Source organism: Diceros bicornis, chromosome 13, assembly GCF_020826845.1.
Source record: "Diceros bicornis minor isolate mBicDic1 chromosome 13, mDicBic1.mat.cur, whole genome shotgun sequence".
NCBI lineage: Eukaryota > Metazoa > Chordata > Mammalia > Perissodactyla > Rhinocerotidae > Diceros > Diceros bicornis.
In genome coordinates, this window is record NC_080752.1 from 48,035,003 (window position 1) to 48,062,721 (window position 27,719).

General features: G+C 44.3%; 1 protein-coding gene across 2 annotated transcripts in view; it reads right to left on the reverse strand.

Moving 5' to 3' along the window:
- Positions 1 to 27,719, reverse strand: part of CSMD2 (CUB and Sushi multiple domains 2) — a 606,380-nt gene that overhangs the window by 16,531 nt on the left and 562,130 nt on the right. For both annotated transcript variants that reach the window (XM_058553610.1, XM_058553609.1), the window contains exons 56-64: positions 18,870 to 19,043; positions 14,581 to 14,763; positions 10,417 to 10,593; positions 9,013 to 9,192; positions 8,410 to 8,583; positions 5,704 to 5,877; positions 5,300 to 5,373; positions 2,296 to 2,407; positions 1,518 to 1,697 (exon numbers count right to left, since the gene is read on the reverse strand). In XM_058553610.1, coding sequence (XP_058409593.1) covers positions 1,518 to 1,697; positions 2,296 to 2,407; positions 5,300 to 5,373; positions 5,704 to 5,877; positions 8,410 to 8,583; positions 9,013 to 9,192; positions 10,417 to 10,593; positions 14,581 to 14,763; positions 18,870 to 19,043 — 1,428 coding nt within the window. The remainder of the gene's footprint in view (positions 1 to 1,517; positions 1,698 to 2,295; positions 2,408 to 5,299; positions 5,374 to 5,703; positions 5,878 to 8,409; positions 8,584 to 9,012; positions 9,193 to 10,416; positions 10,594 to 14,580; positions 14,764 to 18,869; positions 19,044 to 27,719) is intronic.

Sequence of the window (27,719 nt, forward strand, 5' to 3'; positions counted from 1 at the left end):
GAATATTATTCAGGCATAAAAAGGAAGGAAATTATGATACTTGCTAAAACATGGATGAACCTTGAAAACATTATGGTAAATGAAATAATCCAGACACAAAAGGACAAATATTGTATGATTCCACTAACATGAGGTACCTAGAACAGGCAAATTCGTAGAGATAGAAGGTATAATAGAGGTTATTAGGGGTGGAGGGAAAGGGGAATGGGAAGTTATTGTTTAATAAGTACAGAGTTTCTGTTTGGGCTGATGAAAAAGTTTTGGAAATGGATATGGTGGTGGTTGCACTATGTACTTAATGCCATTGAATTGTACACTTATATACGGTTAAAATGATAAATTTTATATTATGTATAATTTACTACAATAAAAACTTAAGTAAATTTACTCTAAAAAAGAAACCTTATATCACTACAAAATGTGGAAAAGAAATATTACTTTTCATAAATAAAAGAAATTTACAACAATTCACGCAATGAAAATACAATGTTATTAAATTCTAGCTCCGATAAAGGCTCTGAACTTGAAGTCTTCTCTCGCTGAGCAGCAGGACAGCAAAGTACTTAAGAGCGTGGATTCTGAAGTTAGACATTCAGGGTTTGAATCTCAGCTTTTTCCCTTTACCAGCTGGTGACCTTTGGCATGTTACTTAACCTCTCTGTGCCTGGGTTTCCTCATATATTAAATGGGATACAGATAGCACCTGCCTCATAAGATGACTGTGATGACTAAATGAGTTAGTACACACAAAGTACTTAGAACAATATCTGGCATGTGGCGAGATCAGCACCTGTGAGAGAGAGTTTAACACCATTCCAGCACCAACTAATCCTTTATCCTTGCTAGACTCTTCACTTAAGACTGGACTGGGATCACTTTCTCCAGGAAGCCTTCCCTGACTTCTCCCCTCCCCCCTTAGGCTGAATTAGTGCCCTTCCTCTTCATCCTCGCAGCATTCAGCACATCCCTATGTTCCCGAAGTTTCTGTCACATCTGATAATGTGTCTGTCTTCTGAAGCTGAATGTGAACTCCTTTAGGGTGGGGTTTGTGTCTTCCCCCTCTGAGTCCCCCATGCCCAGCACAGTCATGCACAGTGATAATGCTCAATAAATAGAGAATGAATGAATGAAGAAGAGGGGGAGAGGGGTCTGGGACATCTTGGTAACCCTAAAGGATCTGTGGGTGGGTGCTGTTTTATCAAGGTTATAATATGTGTAATGCATTATTTCAGTTTGGTGGAACAGAGAACTTTCTCGTATGACGATTAAGTATAATCCGGGAGAATGTTTAAGCTCAGGCAGAAGGTAGCAAAATAAAACTCGAGATGGCTTCACTACGTGTCTCTTTCAACTGCTCTGGTTTCATCTCCTAGAGACTCAATACCTCAGAAAATCAGAAGCAGGATCCCGCTCCTGGAAATCATATTCCTTGCTTCTCTTTCATGCTCTTTCACTCCAGCTCAGCTGTCACCTGTGGCCTCCCACCCCGGAGAGGTCCACCGCATGGGCACACTCACCCAGGCAGATGGGGGGTTTGCCCGTCCAGCTGCCATCTGCTTTGCAGGTGCGGTGCTCGGAGCCACCCTTGAGGGAGAAGCCCTCCTGGCAGGAGTAGATGAGCGTGTAGCCCATGGAGGGCAGGTCCAGGGCCCCGACATTGGCATGGGTTGGCGTCTCTGGCTGCTTGCAGTGGTGGGCTGGACGAGAGGAAAGACATTGTTGGACCGGGGGAGATTAGGGTCTTCAGGAAGGCTTTTGACCATTCCCCTGTTCCTAGACTAGCCATCCCCTTCTTTTCCCTCATGGGCCCCTTTCACGTCTGGCATTCCCTCCCTAGTCCCCCTCTCATTCCCAGTCTTGACGGCTGTACGAATGGCCAAGATGAACGGCCAAGATGGAGATCATGTGGCTATTGGCTTAGTTAACCCTGGGGGAACCTAAGCCTGCAGCACTTTTCCTGAGGGAAAAGGAGTAATTATAGTCAAAAGCCTGAAACCTTCCATCCTGAGGGCTGGCCTTGTAGTTGTTAGTTTTTGCTGCCACTGCAAAGTTCTTTCTTTCTTCTTAGCTAAGGCATAGGAATTGCCTTCAAATATCAGAAAGGCTTTTGTGTGGAAGTGTCTTCTGTGAGGCCCTAAGGGATAAGGACTACAAAGAGACCAATATTGGTCCCAATGAGAAATTGTGAGCTCCCCGTCATTCAGCACATTCAAGCATGTCCTGGATGCCCAGCTGGGAGAGATAATGTATTGCCAAGAGGAGTTGTCTTGGGACATGGGTGAAGTCTGCACTCACGGACACAGTCAGGCGGGGTTCCGCTCCAGGTCAGGTTGGGGAGGCAGGTCCTGGTGGTGGAGCCCTGAAGCAGGTAACCTTTCTGACAACGGAAGAGCACTGTGCTTCCAACCTGTGGTGAGGACAGAAGGTCCCATGGTCACCTTCCATCCAGTGATACTTCATACCCGTCACTTGACTACTTTCCCATGACCCAACTCCTACCCACGTGGTTGCCTCCATCAGCAACACTTCTGCTTCTCTGCCTGGTTTAATCATGTTTACCCATTGAGACAGCTTATATTATGCCTCTTCCACAAGACCTCACCCAGTCCCCCGAGCCAGATCAATGCTCTTATTGGACATATCACACTCTGCTATGGTGGACACAGTGTCTGACTCCAAACAAAGAGACCCTGCTCTGAGTTCTGGTTTCTGCGTTTACTTGCTGAATGAGAGGCTGCATGGAACTCTATACCTTAGTCTTCCTATGTGCAGAGTGGGGATGACCAGCCCTGCCACAGCTACACTGGAATCCAGTGACGCTCAAATGCGATGGCTGATTGGAAAGCATTTTATAAAATGTGAAGAAATGGTACAAAACAAAATTATTACTGTGTGTGTCTCTTTCTTCTATGAAACTGTAAATTCCTGAGGACAGGAGACTTGTTTTACTTACAGACATGTGCCCTATAGAACCTGGCACTGTGCTTTGTAAATATATGTTGAACAGAATCTCCACCCTCCCTCCATCTCTCCTTCTGCTCAGTTTTCCCCACCCTCACCCTCCACTAGCCCCTCACTGTCCGACTCGACACCCCTGCAGCCACCAGCTCCATCTCTCCCTCTCCAATCAATCCTTGGAGCTTAATGCTGCCAGATTAGCCTCCTAAACTGCAACTCAGGTTACACTATTTCCCAGCTCAAAACATTCATGTGTCTCTATTATCTATAGGAGCAAATTAACTCTTAATTTCTACCCCCTTCCTCTGTGCCCAACCTGTTTGTCTTATATTTCATCATCTCATTCAGCCAACGGCAACCTTATCCACCCAGTTGTGCAAATCACAAGCCTCAAGTCACCATTGATTCTTCCCTTTCCTTCAACACTTCAGTCCAGTCCATCAACAAGTCCTCTTGGATCTACCTATAGAATATATCCTGACCCCTTCACTTCTCTCGGTGTCCACTGTCACCACCCTTGCCCAGTTCCAACCTCATCTTTGTCCTGAGCCATGGCAATGGTGTCCTACTTGACTAAGTGTTTCATTTAACCCTCTGTTATTCATCCTCTCCTCAGTGTCCTGAGTGATAGTTCAAATGGTGGATCAGATTGAGTGACCTTCAAATGGTGTCCCAAGATATTTAGAATAAAATCCAAAATGCTTATCATGGCCTTAAGGCCCTACATGACCTGGCCCATGTCTTTCCCTTTTCAAAAGTTATTATGTGCTATTTGATGCATACAAAAGAATATATGCAACATATGCAGACATGAATCCATCATGATAAAATGGACAGCTTCAGTTGAGCGCACTACTCAGCTCAAGAGGTAGAACATTATCGACATGGTTGTAATTATCTGTGTGTTCCTTCCCTGCCCACTTCCTTGGCTCCCCCTCACTGATAACCGTTGATCTTGTATTTTGTGTTTTTAAATTCCTTGCTTTGTTAAAAAATAATTCTTTCACTTATGCGTACATATATCTCTAAACAATGTTTTTCTTGGTTTTAATTCTTATAGAAATAGTATCACACCACCTTTGTCATTTAATATTATGTTTCTAAGATTCATCCATGATGTGTAGAGCTGTAGTTCATTCATTTTCACTGCTGTATAATAAACCATTGTGTGGTTATACCACGATTTTTCTCATTTCTTGCTAACATGTGCAAGAGTCTCTGGGGTTGGTTTCTAGGATTGGAACTTGTGTGTCATAGAATGTGTGAATATTTAACTTTACAAGACAGTGCCAAGCTGTTTTCAAACCCAGCCTGGCTCTTTGGCTTCATTTCCTTCTCCTCTCTCACTATGCTCTGGCCTTGCTGGCTGGCCTGCTCTCTAGTTCTCCAACCTGCCAAGCACTGCCCTGCCTGAGTGTTCCTTTGCACGGGCCCCTCCCTCTGCCAGGAATGCTCACCAGCTCTGCCCATCGCTGCCCCTTCTCATCATGGAGGCCACAGTTCAAGTTTAGGAGGGCTCTTCCAACACTATGCTTCCTAAAGTAGTAACCCATCCGGTCACATCCCTTTGAATTTACACCATGTGTGGTGCTTATCACCCTCAGAAGTTATTTTGTTTGCTTATCGTCTCCAGCCATGGAGCTCCCTTAGAGCAGGCACTTGGCCTGTCTTGTTCCCACTGTATTCCTAGCACCTCGAATAGTTCATGGCAGTAAGTATTTGTTGAATACAGACTGAGTGAATAAATCGCATTCCTTGGCTATATCCCAGTCTGCCACTTCTCCTGGGTGCATCTTGGGTTCCAGTTAATTGCCCTGTCTTGAACACACCCATCGTTCCCTGCTTCCTGTTCTCTGTTCAGAGTATCCCATCCCAGGCTGTCCAAATCCCCTCCTTCTCCTGGAGCTCATTCTGAGATGTATCCATGGAGCATGTGTCCTATCGGGATGGGCCCACTGGGGAGCTCCCCACCCTGTCTGAGCCCTGTGTCTGTGGGTAGGGCATGGGCACCTTGAGGACAGAAAGTCTGTCTGTCTCACTCATTTCTGTATTTCCACAAATGCCCTGTGCCAACTACACGGGGTTGCTAGGAAGTGTTTGTGGAGCTACACGTGGATCTGTTCTTCCACAACAGCTTCTCAGATTGACGTAAACGCCTTCCTTTTTTTTGAAGCGTGCTCCCGTGCAGTATGGTTCAAAGAGGCAGAGCGATTTCTTTCTCGAGCTTCCAAGGTTTTGTCCCTCATAGTGCCGTCCTGAGGAAAGTCTCCGGGTCCTCTGAGGCTGACAGTGACAGGAAGGACAGGAGGCAGAAAGGCCTGATCTTCGTAGAGCTCATTACCTGGTAGCCCTGGGAATTGTTCTGTATCCCAAACTGCGGCATGCCAGGGTCTGCACACATGGTCAGCGTTGGGTCTGGATTGCAAAACACAACAGACCACATGGTCACTGAAGTTTTCATTGCCTCTACTCATTCTGAGAAATAGACACAGGAAGGAAAACGGAGCCACGTTCTGACTCCCCTGCCTTTTGCTATCTTCACCTGAGTCCTACCCCTGGCTGACTATACCATTCCCAGTAGCACATTAACTTTAGCTGTTTCACATCCTGCTCTAAGAAGCTCAGAGGAGGACTTGTTCCCTTTTGCAGATGAGACCACACAAGACAGGAAAGGAAAGTCATCATCTCGGGCCCAAAAGAAGGATGCCCACCAGCTGGGACGCTTTGCCCCAGGTCACCTCTCACCTATGCAGCTGGGCTGGGTGCCACTCCACGTCCCATCCGACTGGCAAAACCTCCGTGGAGAGCCCACCAGCACCAGAGGGGGCTGGCAGGAGAAGGAGACAGATGACCTGTAGGAGAAGCCTCGGTCCTCTCTCCTCCCACGGGGTGGGACACCAGGATCTCCGCAGAACACAGCTGGGAAGACAAAGGCAGAAAGGCAGGTTCAAGTTGCTTTCTAGAACTCAGTCTGCCCTCCTCCCTCCACCTTTGTTCTTTGTTCTACTTTCTTCCTGGTTTCACTTAACCTCTAGAAACAGAGGCCACCCAGGATAAATGACTACATCTGCCTCAGGGCCACTGTGTGTGTCTCCTCTCCTTTTCACATTCAAATGCTTATTAATAATCATCCAAGTAATGGAGTAACATTACAGGAAGTTCAGAACACGGAGAAAAAATAAACTACAATCCCACTACCCAAAACTTTGTCTCCATTTTCACGCTTATTCCCTTCTAGTCTTTGTTCAGTTGTGCATAACTTGTGCATGGCTGCAAACCCAGTGTCCAAGTGTTGTTAACCTTACTTTGTTCACTTAATATCCTGTAAACATTTCCCATGATGACATCATTCTCACTTATTAGCTACACAATTTTGCAATGAGAGGTTGTACCATAATTACAGTTTATCATAATATACCTTATATTAGGCATTTTCTATTATATAAAGTTACATATGGCTTTTCTTTCACTTGTATTATTTTCTTAGCAGCATTCCCTAGGAGTGGACTTACTATCTTTAAAGGTTTGAGTGTGTCCTCAGCTCTTGATGTGTCCTGCCAAATGTCTTTTCAAAGGGTGTGCATTTACACTGCAGTGGGTATGGAGTGTGCTCATTTCATTCAGATCATGAGAGTATTATGAAAAATTGACTACCAAAGGCAAAATTCCCAAAGACATCACCTCAAGCATGAAGAATATTCTTTATTCTATGATGTGAGTGTGTGTGTGTACGTCAGTCTATATAGAGTCATGAGATTCACAATCATATGCAAAATTACATGGAAGCCTGTGCCCTGGCAGCTGGGGAGTCTAGACTTGACCAATCAGAAGTAAGTCAAAGGCCGAGTTGATCAGAAGTCACCATATCCAGGAAAAGGCAGCTCAAAGAATAAGAAATACAAATGGATGACATAGAAAGAACAGCTCAGTCCTGCTAATAAGAAATGTGATGCCAATTCAAATAATGAGATATCTTCTTAAACTCCTCAGGCTGGTAAATATTAAAACATATTGGCAAAATCCATTGTTAATGAGGGTGTGAGTCAACAAATATTCTAATAAACTGCTGGTGGGAGTGTAAATTGGGACACTCTTTCTAGAAAACAAGTTGGTAACACATGTCAGGAAGTATAGAGCGCATGCCTGTTGGCCTGGCATTCTCACTCCTAGGACTTTACCACGAGGGTAAAGAAATGTTATTTTCAGGGCTATTTATGGCAGAATTGCTTCTAACATGATTAAATTGGAGAAATGTAAATTCATCACCACTAGGAGAAGATTAAACAAGTTGTGGTATCCACAACAGGGAAACTCGTTAAAGTCATTAAAAGTGATGATGTGTAGATCAGTATGTATCGATAGAGAAGGGTGGTGATGGCCTATCTATAAATGCAAGTTATGAACTTGTATGTACAGCACAATTCACTGCCATTCATAGAAAATTGTATACATATGGCTATATATGCAAAACTGCAGAGCGATCGATGTGGAAGCACAACCAAAATCTGAACCATGGTTATCTTGGGGAAGTCAGAGTTCAGATGATCATGACATTCTTCTTTGTATTTGCCGACGTGGTACACATTTTTGTTTTAATGATTACCATAATGCACTGTTCAAAAGGAGTTTAGCTATTTCTCAAGAAGAAAAGGGAGGTTTCTGAGTCCAGACAACCCAGGGACATGCTACATTCCTAACATCTCCTTGGAGTATGTGAAGGTTTGAGGGTTAACCACACACCAAAGTCTGCCTTTCCTGCGTCCACTTTTGAGCTGCTGGCCCTTGTCTCTGCTGAAATTTCCCAAATTTTTAGAGGCACCCAAACAGTGTCATGAGTATGTTGATAGTTTTCAGCAGCATTAGGTAAATCCCAAGGAGAAAGAAAAAATAGGTCTTACTGTTTGTCCAAAGCAAGGGCACCAATAAAACCTTCCAGAGCCCAACTGTGGAGTGTGACAAGAATAAGCAACCTGGAACCTGTTTCTCTGGAGGTCTCAGTGAGAAATAAGCCCTGGAATGGACTTGGGCTCTTTGAGACACAATTGGGCCTGGTGGATAAGAAATAAACTCTCTCACCAGAAAATCATGAGTTCCTGGGAATCTTTTCTGTGCAGAGTATATTCCATGAAGACAGGCATGTTTCCAGCACTGGGCCCCCCAGATCTTTAGGCACTATCCCACCCAGTTAACAACTTTTCTGGTTAAGAAACACCTCCCTTATCCCTGGCTTAATTTCCTTCCACTGTGACTCCATAGCCAGGGCTCAGTTAAGATATTCTCATTTTCTTCCTTTAAACTTCCTTCCTTCTTTAATAGTTTCTTTGACAAAGCTCCTCCTTGATTTTGGGGGAGGGGACTACCATTCTAGGCCTTCCAGCAGCAGAGGTCTGAGGAGAGAAGAGGAGAAAGCCAGCGGATAGGATGCACCGAAGCCCCCCATGAGCAACTTACGGAAACATTGAGGCAGCTCTCCGGTCCAGGATCCATTTCCCTCACAGGTGAGCACTGCAGGCAGGGAGAGCTGGTACCCCTCCAGGCAGGCATATGTCACACTCGAGCCCCACATGAAGTCAGACCCCACCACTTTCCCGTTGGGGATGAGCTGAGGTGGCTTGCACATGATAGCTGGGGGGAGACCAAAGCAGGCTGAGTTCTGGTGCCGTCCTGGGGAAACCAGGCCCCAGTCATCAGCACTGATGTCACTGGTTACCCTGCACCTGCCGGGAGTCTGGCTAAGTGGGAAGAATCAGAAATGGCCTCTCTTACTTTGGGAGCTCTGGTCTTTTTGCACCTTACAATGCCCCCTTCAAGTGTGACAACCCACTCCTCTCTTTGCACAGCCCTCTCCTTGCTGTTCAAGGCCCAGGCCTTACCTTGGTACCTTCTGACTCCCTCCTTGCAGATGTTCAAGGACCAGTCCTCACATCCCATACTCCTCGATAAGATGTTAGGACTCTGCCTTGTAACCTCCCTCCCTTCCAGATGTTCAAGGCCCTTATCTCACTTTTGTATCTTCTTTGGCCCTCCATCCATATCCGCAGCCCTCAGACGCACCTTTGCAGACCGGCTTGGTACCGTTCCATGTCCGGTCTTTGGTGCAGCTCAGCACAGACACCCTATGTGATTCCATCATGTAGCCAGGGACACACTGGTATGTCACAGTTTTGTTGTACCTGAAGTCATTGCCCAGCCGGAGGCCATTGGCTGGAATCCCAGGGTCGCCACAGTTTATGACTAGGATAAGGGAGATACAGCATTGTTCACTCCCAGTCCAGACCCCCTTTCTCCCAAGCATTCCAATACCATCCCTATCACTCCCTGCTCACGCCCAGGACAGAAAACTGTCAGATCAGGGATGTCTTGTCTCCTCGCAGGCTCCCATCTGGGCGCTGCTCATTCTAAAGTCCGTTCAGCCAAGTTTCACTACAAGGGCCCTCCCACACCTCCACTGTCCTCGCCCACACCATCCGTATGCGGCCTGCAACTTGGGCTATGAAGCCCGTCCTTCTTATTCAAAGCCTATCCCTCTAAGACGAAGTACCCAGAGGGCTCAGTTCCTAAATGAGGCTGGGCTCAGGGAGAGAGAGGTTTCCAGGGTGAAGGGCCTGAGATGCTTAATGGACCACATAAGACAATTTGTCTGCTGAGGGGCGCATCTTGCCACCTGCTGCTCTGACTAGGAGGCCTCCGTAGGCCCAGATGCCTGGAAGCAGAGTCTTATGACCTATGCAATGGTCATACCTATGTTATGGTATCACATGAGAGTGGGGTTTGGTGAATTCTGGCCTCAGAACAAAAGTGAATTGACGTGCAGTTTTAGATGGAGACTGAAATCACAGACTAGGGCTTTGAAAGGAAGAATGTTGTTAGATTCCGTTATCACTTCCCTCCATCTAGGCCCCACAGTGCTCGCTTTCCAAGGAAAAGGATCTGGGGCTGCCCTTGAGAGGAGTGAGAAAGGGGAGTTGTGAGGCTACATCATGCTCGGCCAGGGCGGGACGGGTCCAAGAGACAGACAGACTAACAGAGATGGTGGATGGCAGCAGCTTTAAAGTGGAAAGAGAATCAGGCTGAGCATTGGGGGTTTGCGCTAAAAGAGAAAAGAAAGCCCAAGGAACTGGCTAGCATCTAAGAAAAAGCAAATATATACTCCTAATCTCTCTGGCCTCAGTCACCTCATATGTAAAGTGGGGCTAATAGTAGCTACTTCATGGGGTTGTGGCGAGAATCAACTGACATAGTGCATATTAAATAAAGCGTTTGCCTCAGTGGCTGTCACAGAGTACATGCTCAATAAATGGAGACTATTTGTATGCTTCTCATTCAGGGGCAAGTCCCACCCCTCTAGCCAGCCTTCTCAATCTTCCATCTTCTCAATCTCCAAGCCTTCTTTGGCATGGAGGAGCCCGATCACCTTGGCCACCATTTGCCATGGAGCCAAGAGGGCTGGGCTCTCACCTATGCACTCCGGGTCACTGCCTGTCCAGGTGCCATTGACTGAGCAGTGTCGGCTGAGCAGGCCTGTGGCGTAGTAGCCCTCACGACACTCATAGACGATGGAGCTGGAGAAAACCAGGCCATCACTGAACGTGACTCGTGCATTGCTTGGAGTCCCAGGGTTCCCACAAGAGATCACTAGAAAGCCAAAAGAGAACATTATTCAGTAGAGCGAGGGCAGGCGTCACCTGGGGGACTGAGAGCTGCCCAGAGTGGAAACCACATGCTACAAAAGGACCCTGTGGGTTGAAATGCCTCTTGTGCTGCTTCCATGTCTGGTCCTCTCACTCTCAGAAGGGAAGGAGAGAGCTGTATACATTTTGTCTAATTTCTAAAAAATAAAGACTATATGTTTTATTATCACATCTAAAATTTTAAACAGTGGCTTAATAGCACCAAATATCCAATCAGTGCTTAATTTTCCTCAATTGTCTCAATTTCTCTTTTTACAGTTGATTTGTTTGAATCAGCATCCAAATAAGGACCACACATGACATTTGGTTGGCATGTTGCTAAGACTCTTCAAATTGAGTTACTGTTTCCTCTCCTGTAATTTATCTGTTACAGAAACTAGGGCATTTATTTGGTAGACTTTCCCACTTTCTGGATTTTTCTAACCGCACCAGTGAGGTATTGTTCAATATGTTCCTCTGTCTCCTGTAGTTCCAATAGTCAAGTTCTACTTTATGGCAAGGGTACTTCACAGGTGGTGTCCTTCCTGTTGCATGGCATCAGGAGGCACAGAATGTCTGGTTGTTTCCTTGTTCATGGTCTTGAGGCTGATCAGTGGGTTCGGGTTTGCCTGCCTAATCTGGCCTTATAAAGCTCCCATTAGTTTTCCCTTTTTTTTTTTTTTTGGTGAGGGAGATCAGCCCTGAGCTAACATCTGTGCTAATCCTCCTCTTTTTGCTGAGGAAGACCGGCTCTGAGCTAACATCTATTGCCAATCCTCCTCCTTTTTTTCTTCCCCAAAGCCCCAGTAGATAGTTGTATGTCATAGTTGCACATCCTTCTAGTTGCTGTATGTGGGACGAGGCCTCAGCATGGCCGGAGAAGCGGTGCGTCGGTGCGTGCCTGGGATCCGAACGCGGGCCACCAGCAGCGGAGCGCGCGCACTTAACTGCTAAGCCACGGAGCCGGCCCTCCCGTTAGTTTTTCACTTAATGGTTTTAGCAGCAATTGATAATTGTTGACTAGATTCATTATTTCATTAAGGGATAGAAAATAGTGATATTCTAACTCTACAATTCCTTCTGCATTAGCTAGAGTTCTTTAATAAAGAACTTGCCCATCATCAAACATTTGCTAACCCTGAAGTACAGTTAGTACAGGAAGGCCAGATAATGCTTGATCTTTTTTTAATCAAATGTCAGAAGAATGAGTTGGTTTCCTAGCAGGCTCCAAAGGTGACCAAAAATCATTTGAACTCATGGATTTAAACCTATTTACTATGTTTCCATCCACTGCCACTGTTATTCTCATTGATGTTCAAATTATCCCATCTTTGGCTAGTGGGAGCCTCTTTAGGTTGGCTCCTGAGTTCCTTTGACATGACCCCACTTGTCTTTGGTAGATTCCTTGCTGGAGTAACAATATGTTACCTGTTCATCTTGTATATTTTCTGCCCAGTCCTGGAATTAGCCATTTCTCCAAAGAGCTCTGGCTGCTTTTAATGGAGAATAGATTGAGAGACCAAAATCCAGGCATGAAGGGTACTCATTGCTACTGAGCTAGTCACTATTCTAGACTTTTAGACCAGACAGAGCTGGGAAAATAACTTTTTAAATTGAAAATACATTATGAGTTTATACTGATATTACCAATCCAAATTTAAGGTAGAATTTTTCCTTATCCTCTTTATTTTTATATCTCTTTTACGCTGAAGATCTTGGTTCTTAATAACAATTAAGAATTTTAATTTGTTCTATCTATCTATCTATATATGGTATTGTATATGTAATAGCTTCAGAATAGTGACACCACTATTATTACTAATGATATGATTGCTGAAAACAGTTTAAGATTTCATTGCAGTTCACTTTGCCTTATGATGTATATGCCATAGTCAAATTTCATTTTTTCAAGTCAGTTGAAATAATTCTACGGGTTCTTAAATCACCAACTTGATACATAGTTATGTTCATTTGTTTCCATTTTGATTTTGATATTTAGAGATTGCTTGTTTCTAATCTTTAATTTAATTTAATTTTGTAACTATGTACAACATTTACATGGTCCCAAAGTCAAATCTACAAAATGGTTCCTGTATAATTAGTACAACAGATAGGCCCTAACATCCATCCATCCAAAAAGTACTTGTGCTGCCTAGGTGCCAGGAATGTAGTGATGACCAGGTCATGTCCCCTGCCCTTGAGGAGCTCAGTCTAACTTAAGAGCCTACCTATAAATAGATGAATTAAAATGTGATGTAATAAGGGTTATACTTGAAAGGAAAAAAGCAGTAACATGGAAGCAGCTTATTGGGGCTGGAGGTAAGCATTTGAGTAGAGCCTTGAAGGATAAGTGGGAGCTGTCAAGGGAAGTCACAAGGAGCTGTGTACCCATACACACATACACACTGTTTCACCAAACACTCACTTCCAGGTCCGAACTCTTAGCCACCCACTTTCTGTTCCCTGAACACTCCTGACACGGTGACTGACTCCATCTTGGGATCTGGATGGCATGAAAGGGGACCTGGGTCACAGGGGATGTTTGAGAATATATTAAATTCTCCTCTTGCCAATACACTCTCCCACTACTAGAAACCTTTTTTGGTATGTCTACAAAATTCTATAGAAACTGGCTCTGCAAATAGCACCCCTAGAAAGGCAGGACTTCGGGCAGATAAGTGGGAGAGGGCGCTGACTCCATTTGTATCATTTCCTGGGCAGGTGTCCCCTGATCACGGGCCAGAACACTTCCTCTTGCTCTGCAGGACTACTCCACAATCTCAGTCTCAGTTCCAAACGGCTCACTCTCTAACCACTGCCTCTCATCTCTTCAGCTCATTACCTCTGGGGTTGGTTCTCTGGTCTGAATTTTTTTGGTCCTATTGGGACCTCTAATCCATCGATCCTACCACTTTTCACTGCCTCCTACTCCACTCATAAACCTGCTCTCTCCTTATCCAGCTTAGATGCCAGGATCCATCATAATCACTGCTCTGTATAGCCTCTCATCTCCCTTGCCACTTTCTGCCAGTGTCTTAGTCGCCTGATAAAACCCCCCACCCTACATCTAATGCTTCACTTACACTGTGCCTGCACCTATGCAGCAAAATGTGGTTCAACAAAAACCCAGACCAGTGCTGACTACACTCACTCTAAATTAACGGCCTCCTACCTTAGCGAGCCCCCGGTGCTGCCTGGCAATTATACATTTGTGTATTCCATTCCCGCGCCTCCCTGGTTAGATGATGATTTCATATTGTCTCCTCCCTCTTCCAACATCTCCTCCCTCAATCTTACTCTCAGCTGGTAAACTGCTTCCTAACTAGGAGGGTGCCGTGCAGGCTGTATTGTAGAGGGAGAGACAGAGAGATTTGGGGAGCAGCTACAAAAAGTTGGACTCTGAGGAGAGAGATTTTAAAAAAAGAGCTGTGTCAGAAATTTAGGAGTGTGTGGAGAAATATAATTTTCCCCACTGGGGCTATCTCAGGAAACATCATTAAGGGCTTATATTACTTTTGAAGGGTTTAAAAAATTGGATTTGTATTTCTTCTACCATTTTGGATGTTTGTTTCGCACCGTCTCTTCCCTTAAACTGCAAGCTACAAGAGGACAAGGTGTGTCTGTCTCGGTCACCGTCGTGTCCCCAGCACCTACTACAGTATTTGGCACATTGTTGTTGAAACTACATAGGAAATAAATGAATAAAGGGGCTAAACTTAGTCTCTTCGGGTTTCTTCCCTTCTTAGGTGAGGGTGGGAAAGACGTTTGCCTTTAGGTTACTAATGAGCATGAACGTGAACTACCTGTTGATGACCACTGTCCACCAGGCCAAGGGTGAAATGGGGCCGTGGATGCTGTCTGTGAGTGTGGGGGCAGGTGCTCGGGAGAAGGAAAGCAGGGGAAGAGGTTGGGGGTAGGCAAAGGGGAGAAGCAGAACGGTCACATACATTACCTCCACACTCAGGCTGTGCGCCGCTCCACGAGCCGTTGGCTTGACAGGCTCGCTCGGACGACCCCCGGAGCGCGTGGCCAGCTTCGCAGCTGAAGCGCATCCGACTTCCCGGAGCAAAGCTCTCCCCTAAACGGATGCCGTGAGCTGGGATCCCAGGGTCACCACAAATTCCCACGCTGGTTCCTGCAGACCAGAACCGAACAAACCCCGCTGTTTTCAGCATGGAAGAAAGGGAGTGGAGGACTGGGAGGAAGAAAGGTATTGGGCCATTGCTAAGGGGAGGCAGTGGGCCCCACGAATAAGGGAGGTGAAAACTAACTGAGTGTCTAGCCCTGGCCAGACTCCTGCCTTAGTACTCAGTCGTCAAAGAACACAAAGGTCTGAGGTCACGGGTGAGTCCTGGGGACCACACCGCAAAGGAAGAAAGAAGGCAGAGGGAAGACTCTATGGTGGAAATCACGCCTTCGTTCTTTGGCCTGGGCCAGTGTGGAATGTCAGTGGTCCAGGCTGGCCACATCTCATCCTGCTCCCTTTTACCTTCTCTCCACCAATATCTGTCAACTCTGTACCCTTTCCATTCCCAGTTCCACTGTCTTAGCTCAGATGCCTGAACTATTGTAAGAGCCTCCCAACTAATGTCCCTTCCTCTGAAACGCTCCCTCTGACCCATCTTCCAATTTAACCTCACATCTTAACGATGAACAACCACCAACCATCTGATCTTGTTTCTTTCCTGCTGAAACATCTCCACTGGCTTCCCATTGCCTATAGGATAAAGTCCGAACTCCTTAGCATAGCTTCACCTTCTCAAGAACCCGGCTTGAATCCTGAGATTTGGCCTTCAATTGAGGATTGCTTATTCGCAAATTATGCCACACAGGTGAGCTCTAGATTAAATGTTTTAGACTCTGTGGTTTCATTCTTTCTTTGCCCCCCTGCCTCTTGCTACATTTCTGCATTTATCTGGGTTCTGATATTGTACAAATGGACCCAAGAGGTGGAGGAGGGTAGAGAACAGGAGACAAAGCCACAAGATTTAGTGCCTGGGAACCAGCACATCTCATAAAACAGAGATGTATAAGAGACATCACTGGATCAGACGAGGCCATGGTTAGCATGAGGAAGGAAGAGGAAAATTAACGCATAAATGGCAACTGCATGAGAAGATAAAGTTTCCAACTGATATGGAATGTATCTCCTCAAGAACCCACATGTGTGGGCATCAGATAGTAACATCTGAGTGACTACCTTTAGTTTGTTGGAGTAAAGAAATGTTTAAGTCACGTATACCCCACCATTTACCACTTACATCTCTTCCTCTCAATCTTGGAATTAAATCCTTTTCGAGTCTAGTCTCAGACTATGAGAACAATATAACCCCATGTTGCCCATTCTGCTCCCTACCAAGGAAGGGGGATTCATTCAACCTTCAACTCAAACTTTTAAAAAAAGAGGGCCCATGACATTTGGCCAGGTTTTCTTATCTTCTGAAGTTTTCCAGGATGTAGCTGATGCAACAGGCAGTACTGGGTCCCCTTGAAGGCAGCCCTAATGGTGAGTACTCTACTCCCACACTAGCCAGCTGACCTCAGCTGGAGACAGCACTATCGTACAATAGGCTCGAGAGTGGACCTTGCCAGTTCTAAGTGCTTATCTGACAGAATGGCCCCCACTGCAGTGTGGGGCACGGGGGTAGATGGCAACTGTTGACTCTTTTACTGAAGAAGTATTTCAGCAAGATGACAACACTGAAGAGAGAGGCAATGAACTTCCCCAAATATGTCTTAACTGCTAGAAATCTTGGCATGTCCCTGATGGCCCAGGGACTTATGACTCAAGGACTCAGGAAATTTTGTTATGCATCATCTGGGTGCATGAATGTACAGAATGAGGCTCACAAATTTGGCCCTGGAACTCCTGAATGCTCATTTCTTAGGACTGGTAGGAGATGCTGTTGCAGAAGATGACATTTGTAAGTTTCAGGAAGGGAGGAATTATATTCTACTCACTAGCGCACACCTAGCATTACTTCCTAATCTCCTTCTCATCTTCCACTTTCTTATCTAAGGCATTTAAGATTCATTCATTCCTCAGCCTTAGCATTTATGGATTTCCTTCTGATCTTGTCCTCAGAGGTCTCCAGGAAAGCTCTGCCCATGATTCTGGTCTCCTAAGTGTCTGTCATCCTTGATGGATACACAGGAGAAATGAGACCACTAACTATTCCTCAGAATACTCAGGCTCAGAGCTTATACAGCTGAATGCAATACACCCCCTAGTGAGTGCAGTCCATGTCCTCTGAAGGTTCTTTTCTTGCTTCTTACTTTTTTATGCCACCAAGGTGTTAGCTTGTTTGTAAGTCTCCCCTATTGACCTTTGATGTAGCCAAGGAAGAGTCCCTTCTTCCACAAGCAGGACCAGTACTTAGAAAGTCACAAAATTATGAACTCTCAGGGTCGAAGGGGTTTTGGAGGTTTTCTAGCTTAATTCTCTACTCCAGACAAGAATTGTTTCTGTAATATTTCTAGTAGGTCATTTTCCAGCCTCTGCTAACACAACTCCAAGGAAGGGAAATTAGTTTGGGAGAAAAGACTTTGGATTCCATGCCATGGGCCAGGAGAATGACTGTGTGGTTGGGTTCCATATGCTAACGGGTAGGAGATGCTCAGGGCTTTCTTTCTGGTTTCTTTCTCCTCTACTCTGCACTTCTCTTTCCCATGGAGAACAAAGATCCCCAAAATAGATCAAATAGACTTTAAGGACACCATTAGCCCAATGTCCTACAGAAGTGTCTAGAGGGAGGAGCTTTATGCAAAGGGATTATTGACAGAAGAGACTGGAACAAATGCATGCTTGGATGGGCATGTGGATGGGAAATGCATGCTTTCCTCTTGGGAATGCCTCGTCCTCCTGGGACTTGCTCCGTGGATAACTCAGGGGACCTCAATACACATGACCCTTGTCCTCCTGATGCCATCCTCCCCAAGTCACTTCCATCAGAAGCCCAAACAGAACGAAGCTAGGGGCCTGATTAACAGGGCTTCCTCTAGTTAAAGTTAAAGAAGTCCCTGTGGCTCATACCTAGACCTGCCCAGTTCATGAACTGGGTGATTAACGAGATTAATAGGGGTGAGGGGCCACAGTCCTGGGTGTTAATATAGAGTGATGTGACTGGATTTGTCCTGGGCAGCCAACAGCCCTTTGAAACAGTGGCCAGTACTTAGGGAACTTCTCATTTCTGGGGAGACCTAACTAGTAGTTGGTTCAATATTCTGGCAGTGTCCTAAATTTTGGGAGATAGGATCGTATGGAAACCCCAAACTGCAAGGGCAGCTGCACATCTCGTGAGTGAGGTCTCACATCAAGAAGAAGCCTTCTATATTAGAAGGTCGGGATCCTCACCCCTGGAGGGGATCTGGTGTGGGCAGGGATAGGAGTTAATTTCAATGCCAAAGTGGGTTCCCTGAGGCACGACAAGCTACTTGAGCAGCTGCTTTCTTGAGGGAAACATACCTAGGGGATCCCTTCTGGGGCTAGGCAGGCTCACCTCAGAGAAGACAAAGCTGCAGGGTGCTCGTTTTTGGCTTGGTGGTTTCTATCATTGGTGGGACAATTCAATTTCAAATATTTTTTATTGTTATGACATTACAGATGAGTTTCTGGTTTGGATAATAACGGGCATGGGAGCTTTGGCAGTTTCTTCACTATTTTGATAACATCTGTCAGTGTTCTCATGGAGATCAACAGTAAAACATTTATTAATAGGAAAGGTCTGGGGACTGGTGTGTTAGGGCAGCGCAGAAGAAGTGTAACCCATAGGCAACCAGGACAGAGGACGAGTGGGAGAAGCAGGGATAAGAAAAAAAGGGAGGTAGGCTGGGGCCTGGGAGTCCCCAACAGGGAAGGAAAGAACAGAGGAGTGGGTTTGGACCTGGGCTGAACAACAGGGAGCCTTGGACTAGTCCCAGGAACTCGTGGAAACAATTGTCTGCACAGGACTCTGGCCACAGGTGACCTCACAAACTTGTATCCTCCCTAGTTGTGCAATCTCTTGGCTGTATGGGCTTGGCCAGAGCTGACTGAGGGGATGAAGCTGGACTCAGACCATCAAGGGCTGAAGTCCAGTTGGGACCTCTGAAAGCTGTGCTCTCTGCCTGGGAGGAATGGGATGAGGGTTCAAAGGTCTGCTTCCCTCTCGCCCATCTGTCACACTTGCACCTTGGGAGCTCGTCCATCTCCCACCAGCCAAGTGTTCCATTGGAGCCCGTTCCCCCACACCAGCCCCATACCTGAGCAGTGGGGGAGGGAGCCTGTCCAGTGTCCGTCCAGCCCACACATGCGGGTGGCGTTTCCCACCAGAGTCCGCTTGCCGGTGCAACTGTAGCGCACGACCGCTCCCACAGTATAGCTGTCCCCCGACATCTGGGAATGGGGTGGAGAGCCCGGATGGCCACAGGACACCACTGTGGGGAAGAGCAAACATCTCAGTAACTCTGCGCAGGGATAGATGCTCATCACAGGACACACGCTAGGCTTTCTCTAGTGACAGGCAGGGAAGAAGAGAAATTCGGGTATCTACTGAAGCCAACTTCCCGCCAGCACACCCACTTGACATCAGCAGACAATGCCCACTCATCTCACTCTACAGTTTCCATACATGTGAAATGAAGATTAATATCTGTTGTTTTAAGAGCTGCATGAGATACTACCTGTGAAATGGCTCAGTGTGTAGTAGGTACACAACAATATTCATTTCTTTCCTTTCCTGCCTCTTGCACTCACCCCTCCCTATTTCCTCACTGCTGTAGGACATACCCAAGACATCTCTGGCAGGAAGGTGGTACACATAGTATACATAAGGCGAAATGGGCTATCTGTCATCCTAGGACTATCTGCATTGGCCACAGATTCCAGAATGAGGGTCAGTTAAAGTCCTTCTCCAACTGCATCTTATAGTTGCCCACATCAATTGACCCTGACCTTCTCCTTTGGCCTGAAAGTTCCCTTTCTGAAACACCAAGTGTAACTGCACACCAGTGATGAGGTTAGAATACCAGAGTTGAGATGTACAGGCTGGGCAGGGCAGGGCTGTCAATGTCACCAGGCTTTCCCTTCCCCTGTTCTTGCTACAGGTGGGCACCAGGTTCTGTCCTGTATTCAACACATATTTATTGAGTATCTATTATATGTGCTGCCACTGTTTTATGTGTTTGGGAGAACAAAGTCTATGCCCTCACGGAGCTTACATTCTAGTGGAGAAGAGAGACTATAAATAAGAAAAAAGTAATTCTAGGGGGTGCTATGAAGAAAAATAAAGCTGCATCAGGAAAAGGTGTTCAGGGGTGGAAGGGGGCTATTTTTGAGTACAGTGGTCAGGGAAGATCTCTCTGAGGAGGTGACATTTGAGCAGTGATTTGAGTGATGGGAAGAGGCCAGCTATGCAAGATCTGGGGGAAGAGTGTTCTGAGGGAAGGAACATCAGGGGTAAAGGCCCAGAGGCCAGAATGAGCTTGGTGTGTTTGAGGAACGACAAGAAAGCAGGGCTGCTGGAATAGAATGAGCAAGGAAGGAATGGAAGAAGGCATGGGTGGAGAGGTTGCTAGGAGCCAGATCATAGCACAGAATTTGGATTTTATTATAAGCATGATGGGAGGCTACTGGAGTGATATGATCTGAGTTACATTTTAAGAAGATCATTCTGGCTACTGTGTAGAGAACATTCCAGAGTGGAGCAAGAACAAGGTGGGTAATGCAGTAATTTAAGAAGAGATGATAATGACTTGGATGGACTAAACCTTGGCGTATGGCAGGAGATCCTTGTAGTAATTTCTTGTACCCAGAAAGGGCACAGGGCATGGCGTAGATCGTGACTAGGACAGGTGACCAAAGGAATAAAATCTGGGTAGGCCAATGCTACCCTGATGATGGAATTTTGGCCAGGCACAGGGATGGCATGAATAGGTCTTGAGTATCTCCAGTTCTCACTGTGGTCTTAATGTATGTCAAGCACTGTTCTAAGTGCTTGTGGTAGAGTGTCTGCAGAGACTACTGCTAACAATGCCTCCCATTAAGGCGTGGAGACTGTTTACCCTCCCCTTTGAATCTGGGCTGGCCTTGTGACTTGCTTTGACCACTGGAATGTGGTGGAAATGTTACTGGACCTGTTGCAGCCTAAGAGGCCTGGAAGCTCCTGCCTTCATTTTCTTGGAATATTATTGCTACCACATAAGGAAGTCTGGTCTAGACTACTAAATGATAAGAAATCACATGAAGACAGGGACCATGTGGAGAACAATCATGATGCCCCAGTTGATAGCCAGGACCTGACATGTGAGTGAGGCCTTCTTGGATCTTCTAGGCCCAGCTGAGTCACAACAGCCAATAACACGTGGAGCAGAGATGCACTGTCTCCACTAAACTCTGCCTGAATTGCCAATCATAAGCAATAAAATGGTTGTTGCATTAAGCCACTATACTTAGGGGTGATTTGTTACACGATAGATAACTAAAATAAGATGGATACAACTTTGGAGGTCTTGAGGGTGAGGAATTGTATGTCGCATATGGGAAGGATATGAACTGTGGTGGTCTCAAGGTCGACTGCGGTACACTGTCTGCAAAGTTGGTCACCACAATTCTTCCCAGCCCTGTGCATGCACGTCACTCCCCCTACTCCAAGAGGTGGGATCTATTATTTCCTCTTCCCTTGAATCCAAGCTGGCCTGTGACTTGCTTTGATCAACAGAATGTAGTAGAATGAGGTTTTGGGAATTCTGAGCTCTGGCTTTAAGAAATCTTATAACTTCTTCTTTTGCTAGGAACTCAGCCCCCAAGTAAAGAAGACCAAGCCATCCTGTTGGAGAGAGTGGCTACCAGGAGAGATGCCACATGGAGGAGAACGGCCAGTATCAAGGCCCCAAACATGTAGGTGAGGCCATCTTGGATCCTCCAGTCCTAATTGAGCCGCCTGGGGCACAGATGAGTCCTCCTGCTGGGATGGTTCATTTTATGTGTCAACTTGACCAGGCCACAAGATGCTCAGATATTTGGTCAAACATTGTTCTCTGAGGGCATTTCTGAATAAGATTAACATTTGAATAGGTAGACTGAGTAAAGCAGATTGCCCTCCCCGATATGAGTGGGCCTTATCCAATCTATTAAAGGCCTGAGTAGAACAAAAAGTGGAGGAAGAGAGAATTCTCTCTGCCTGACTGTCTTTGAGCTGGGACATCAGTCTTCTCCTGCCTTTGGACTCAGACTTGGACTGGAATTTACACTATTGGTTCTCTTGCGTCTCAGGCCTTCAAACTTGGACTGGACTATATTATCTGCTCTCCTGAGTCTCCAGCTTGCCAACTGCAGATCTTAGGACTTCTCAGTCTCCAAATGGTGTGAGGTAATTCTATATAAATATATATATTTATATTTTATTTGTTGTTGGTTCTGTTTCTCTGGTGAACCCAGGGTAATATACCTGGTAAGCCCTACCTGAATTCCTGACCTACAGAACTGTGAGAAAACCAAAACAGTTGCTATTTTAAGCCACTAAGTTTTGACATGGTTTGTTACACAGCAATGGATAACTGATACCATGAGCTTGAAGGATTAGACTATTTATTCCTTAAGACAACCCTATGAGGTAGGCACCATTTTAATCTCCATCCTACTGATGAGGAAAATGAGTCTTGGTGAGGAAAAGGAACTTACTCAAGGTGACAGACCTATTCTACGGTAGAATTAGTTCTTGAAACCAGGGCAGGCTGACTCCAGAGGCCACAGTCCTAAGCACTGTAATTGACTCCCTTCTGAAATACTGTTTTAATACTACCAGTGAATTCTGTCCTTCCGAAAGAAATGGAGTTTCCAATTATAATTTAAATGATTCTATGATTGCTTATTAGAAATATTTGGACTTCCAGAAATTGTCCAATTTGCATTCTCTAATAAACTTATTTTTAGTGGAAATACAGCATACACACAGAAAAACACATAAGTGTCCAGCATAATGAATTGTTACAAAGTGAATACAGTCATGTAATCACCACCCAGATGAAGAAATAGAACATCACCAGCATCTCAGAAGCCCCCTCATGCCCTCTCCCTATCACTACCCCCTTCTCTTCCCCAAAGTAAACTGCTATCTTACTTCTTATACCATTAATTAGTTTGCTTTCTTTTGAATTTTATATAAGTGGAATCATACAGTACATATTCTTTTGTATTTAGCTTCTTTCACACAACATTATGTCTATGATATTCGTCTATGCTGTGTGTAGCAGTAATTTATTATCATTGTAATATACAAGAGGTTGGCAAACCTTTTCTGTAAGGGGCCAGATAGTAAATATTTTAGTCTTCGTGGGCTATATCCAGTTTCCGTTGCATATTCTTCTTTGTTTCTTGTTTTTGTACGATACTTTAAAAATATAAAAATCCCATTCTTAGCTCAAGGGCCATACAAAATCAGGCCATAGGCTAGATTTGGCCCATGAGCCAAAGTTTGCTGACTCTGCTATATAGTGTAACATTTGTATTAGTTATTTGTTGCTGTGTAACAAATTTCCCCAAAGCTTAGACAACAATAGGCATTTATTATTGCTTCTGGTTTCTGAGGGTCAGGAATTTGGGAATGGCTTAGCTGGGTAGTTCTAGCTCAAGATCCCTCATGAGGTTGCAGTTATGATGTTGGCTGTGGCTACAGGCATCTGAAGGCTTGATTGGCTTCCTCTAAAGCGACTGACCCAAGAAAGCAAGGTGGAGGTGGAAATGTCTTTTATGACCTAGCATAGGACGTCACATCACCACTTCACATAGACCAACCCTGGTACCATGTAGGAGGATACTACATAAAGGCATGAATACCATGAAGTAGGGGTCATTGAGGCCACCTTCAAGGTTGACTGTCACACCACTGTGTGAATATACCACATTTTATTTATCCATTTCCTGTTGATGGACATTTGGGTTGTTTCCAGTTCTAGACATTTAGGAATAAGGCTGATAAGAACAATTTTGTTTACGTCTATTGGTGTATATATGTATACACATGTTGGCTACCCATAATGATTTCTGTGATAGCAGCTGGCTGTTTTTTCTTTTTCTTTTTTTTTTTTGTGAGGAGATCAGCCCTGAGCTAACATCCGCCAATCCTCCTCTTTTTTTGCTGAGGAAGACGGCCCTGGGCTAACATCTGTGCCTATCTTCCTCCACTTTATATGGGACGCCGCCACAGCATGGCTTACCAAGCAGTGCGTCGGTGCGCGCCCGGGATCCGAACCAGCGAACCCCGGGCCGCCGCAGCGGAGCGCGCGCACTTAACCGCTTGCGCCACCGGGCCGGCCCCTTGTTTTTTCTGATGTTATTATTTGGCTTTAAATTTTTTCTTTGGGAAATTTGAGCATAGTGTTACTTTATGGTAATATCTAATAATCTCTGAAAAAGTATATGCAATGCCTGAAATTATTTTTTTGTCACTGGTTTGATCTAGGCTACTTGTGTGTCTGTAAATTTAGCAACTGGAATATACTCCATTGTTTTATTCCCTTCCTGTGGTTTGTTCTTTTAAAGAAGGAAGAAGTAGTACACAATAATAATGTTTGTGACAAAAGATAAAACAATGACAATACCATTTGGCTGCTGTGGATAACAAAAACAAGAAAAGGATATATGATGACAATAAAGAGAAACAACTTACATTCAGTGTATATTTGCATACAAATCAGGGAGGTGAAGAACAAAGAGACGGGGAATAGCTCCTGCTGTATTTCTCAATTTGTCAACATAAAAAAATTTTAAAACATTTTTAATGTTCATGCCATGTCCAAACGGGATCTCTTTGGATCATTCCAGCTTCTGCAGTGGCTCTCTAGCTACTAACTGCAAGTTAAGTTTAAATGTGTACATAAAAATAGGCAAGATAGATATTTAGTACTCCTAATATTAGCAGATTTCTTGCATTACAGAGAATATACATGTAAAAGGGGAATGAGAAAGTATAAAATTGTAATTAAGCAAAAAATAATAATACTAATCAGCAAATCATGGTTGGGTGTGGGCCATGCTGAGTCCCACAGCAAAATGAAAAGAACCCCCTCACTGGTTCCTAGACCCCAAGCATGAGAGTTGTACTAATGGCCAGCCAGACTCCAGAGCTTCTAAAGCACTTTAGCAGGGAAACGACATACAATAATAGACCTGGACCATGCATTTTCCTTGATTCCTGCACATCTATACCAATTAAAGCAGTTTGCCTTCACCTGGAAGGAACAGCTGATTTTTTCATTGACTTGGTTGACCAGGCGATACGTAAAGTCCTCTACAGTTTGCCACAACTCTATTCACAGGTACTTAGATCTTCCAGAAGTAGAAATGCAGTTAGTCCACTAAAACAATGTCATGATAATCATGAAACATCAGTGAAAATGGTTTCACTGGGAGACACCTGGGATCTAGAACCTTACAACCAGGGAAAAGTTACTCAGGGTCTGGTGTTTTTGAAATATGCTCACCAAAACTAGGGAAAAACTTCTATATTTTTCCCCATCAACAAGTAGATAGGCTGATTGGGTTCTGATGTTAGTGTATCCCCTTTCTGGGAATCTTGCAGAAACTCATATTCAGAGTAAGTAATAAACACTGCTGTCTTGATTGCTTGCCCTGGGAAAACCTGCTCTGAAAAGAAGAAACTGTTCTGTCTTTTGGTTTCTATGTCCCTAATGTGGTGGTCTCAGGAATTAGTGTAAGTAGAGTTCAGCACCTTGTAAATCCCAATGAGAAAAAGAAGTGGTGACCAGTGGCTTTCTAGAATAGAAAATATGAGCAACTATTGAGAGTTAATCTTTTTTTTTTTGCCCCTGAGGAAGATTAGCTCTGAGCTAACATCTGTGCCAATCTTCCTCTACTTTACATGTGGGTTGCCACCACAGCGTGGCTGACGAGTTCTGCCGAAGTGGAATGCGCAGAACTTAACCACTATGTCATGGGGCCATCCCTAGGAATTAACCATTTTTTTGAGAGATAATGACTAGCCTGTTTTTAGACTTTGGGTTCTACCAGACTGAGAGCCCGATTCATGGTTCCCATAGATTAAGATCAGTCAAATAAGAGGTCACAATGTAAACATAATAAATCACATGAGAAACAAGTTCTCACGAGTGAGAATCAGCAGATACATAAGATACATATACAAGATACATAGATACATGAAATAAATAGCAAAGTGGCAGATATAAAACCTACTTTGTCAGTGATTACATTAAATGTGAATTAAACACATAAAAGGCAGATACTAACAAAATGGATAAAAAACATGATCCAACTATATGCTATGAGACACACACTTAAAATTCAAAGACACATATGGATTGAAAGTAAAAAGATGGAAAAAGATGTACCATGCATACAGTAACCAAAAAAGAGCTGGAGTGGCTATCCTAACATCAGACAAGACAGACTTTAAAACAAAAATTGTACAAGAAGGACATTTTATAATGATAAAAGGATCAATCTATTAAGAAGATAAAACAATTATAAACATATATGCACCTAACAACATAGCACCCAAATACATAAAGCAAAAACAGACTTAGGAGAAATAGACAAATCAACAATAATAGTATGAGATTTCAACACCCTACTTTAAATTATGGATAGAACAACCAGAAAGAAGATCAACAAGGAAGTATAGTGAACAACACAATAAACCAACTAACCCTAACATTCATCTATAGAACACTCTACCCAATAACAGCAGAATACACACTCTTCTCAAGTGCACCTGGAATATTCTCCAGGATAGACCATATGTTAGGCCATAAAATAAGTCTCCATGAATTTAAAAAGATTGAAATCATAGAAAGTATGTTCTTCAAACACAGTGCAATGAAATTAGAAATCAATAACAGAAGGAAATTTGGAAAATTCACAAATAAATGGAAATTAAACAACACACTCCTAAATAACCAATGGGTCAAAAAAGAAATCAGAAGATATATTAGAAAATATTTTAAGGTGAACAAAAATGAAAACAACATATCAAAACTCATGAGATGCAGGGAAAGCAGTGCTCAGAAGAGAATTTATAGCTGTAAATGCCTACATTAAAAAGAAAATAGATCTCAAACCAACAACCTAAACTTCTCCCTTAAGAAACTAGAAAAAGAAGAGCAAACAAAACCCAAAGCAAACAGAAGAAAGGAAATAATAAAGATTAGAGCAGAGACAAACGAAATAGAAAATAGAGAAAATAAACTAAACCAAAAGTTGATTCTTTGAAAAGATCAACAAAACTGACAAGTGTGTAACTAGTCTGATGGGGGTGGGGAGAGAGGAAAGCAGAGAGACAGATGATTCAAATTGCTAAAATCAGGAATGAAAGTGGGAACACTACTGCAACCAAACTTACAGGAATAAAAGAATTATAGGAGAATACTATCAACATACATATCTGTATGCCAATAAATTAGATAACCAAGATGAAATGGACAAATTCCTAGAAACGCACAAACTACCGAAACTGACTCAAGAAGAAATGAAATATCTGAATAGAATTATAACAAATAAAGAGAATCAATCAATAATCAAAAAACTTTTAACAAAGAAAAGTCTAGGACCAGATAACTCCACTGTTGAATTCTACCAATTTTTTTTTTTGTGAGGAAGATCAGCCCTGCGCTAATATCCATGCTAATCCTCCTCTTTTTGCTGAGGAAGACCAGCTCTGAGCTAACATCTATTGCCAATCCTCCTCCTTTTTTTCCCCAAAGCCCCAGTAGATAGTTGTATGTCATAGTTGCACGTTCTCCTAGTTGCTGTATGTGGGACGCAGCCTCAGCATGGCTGGAGAGGCGGTCCATCGGTGCACGCCTGGGATCTGAACCCAGGCTGCCAGTAGTGGAGTGCGTGCACTTAACCACTAAGCTACAGGGCCGGCCTGCTACCAAATTTTTAAAGAAGAAATAATACCAGTGTTTCTCAAACTATTCCCAAAAATAGAACAGGGACACTTCCCAAATCATTCTGTGAGGCCGGTATTACCCTAATACTAAAGCCAAAGACATCACAAGGAAAGAAAAACTACAGACCAATAGCCCTTTATGAAAACAGTTGCAAAAATCCTCAACAAAATACTAGCAAACCAA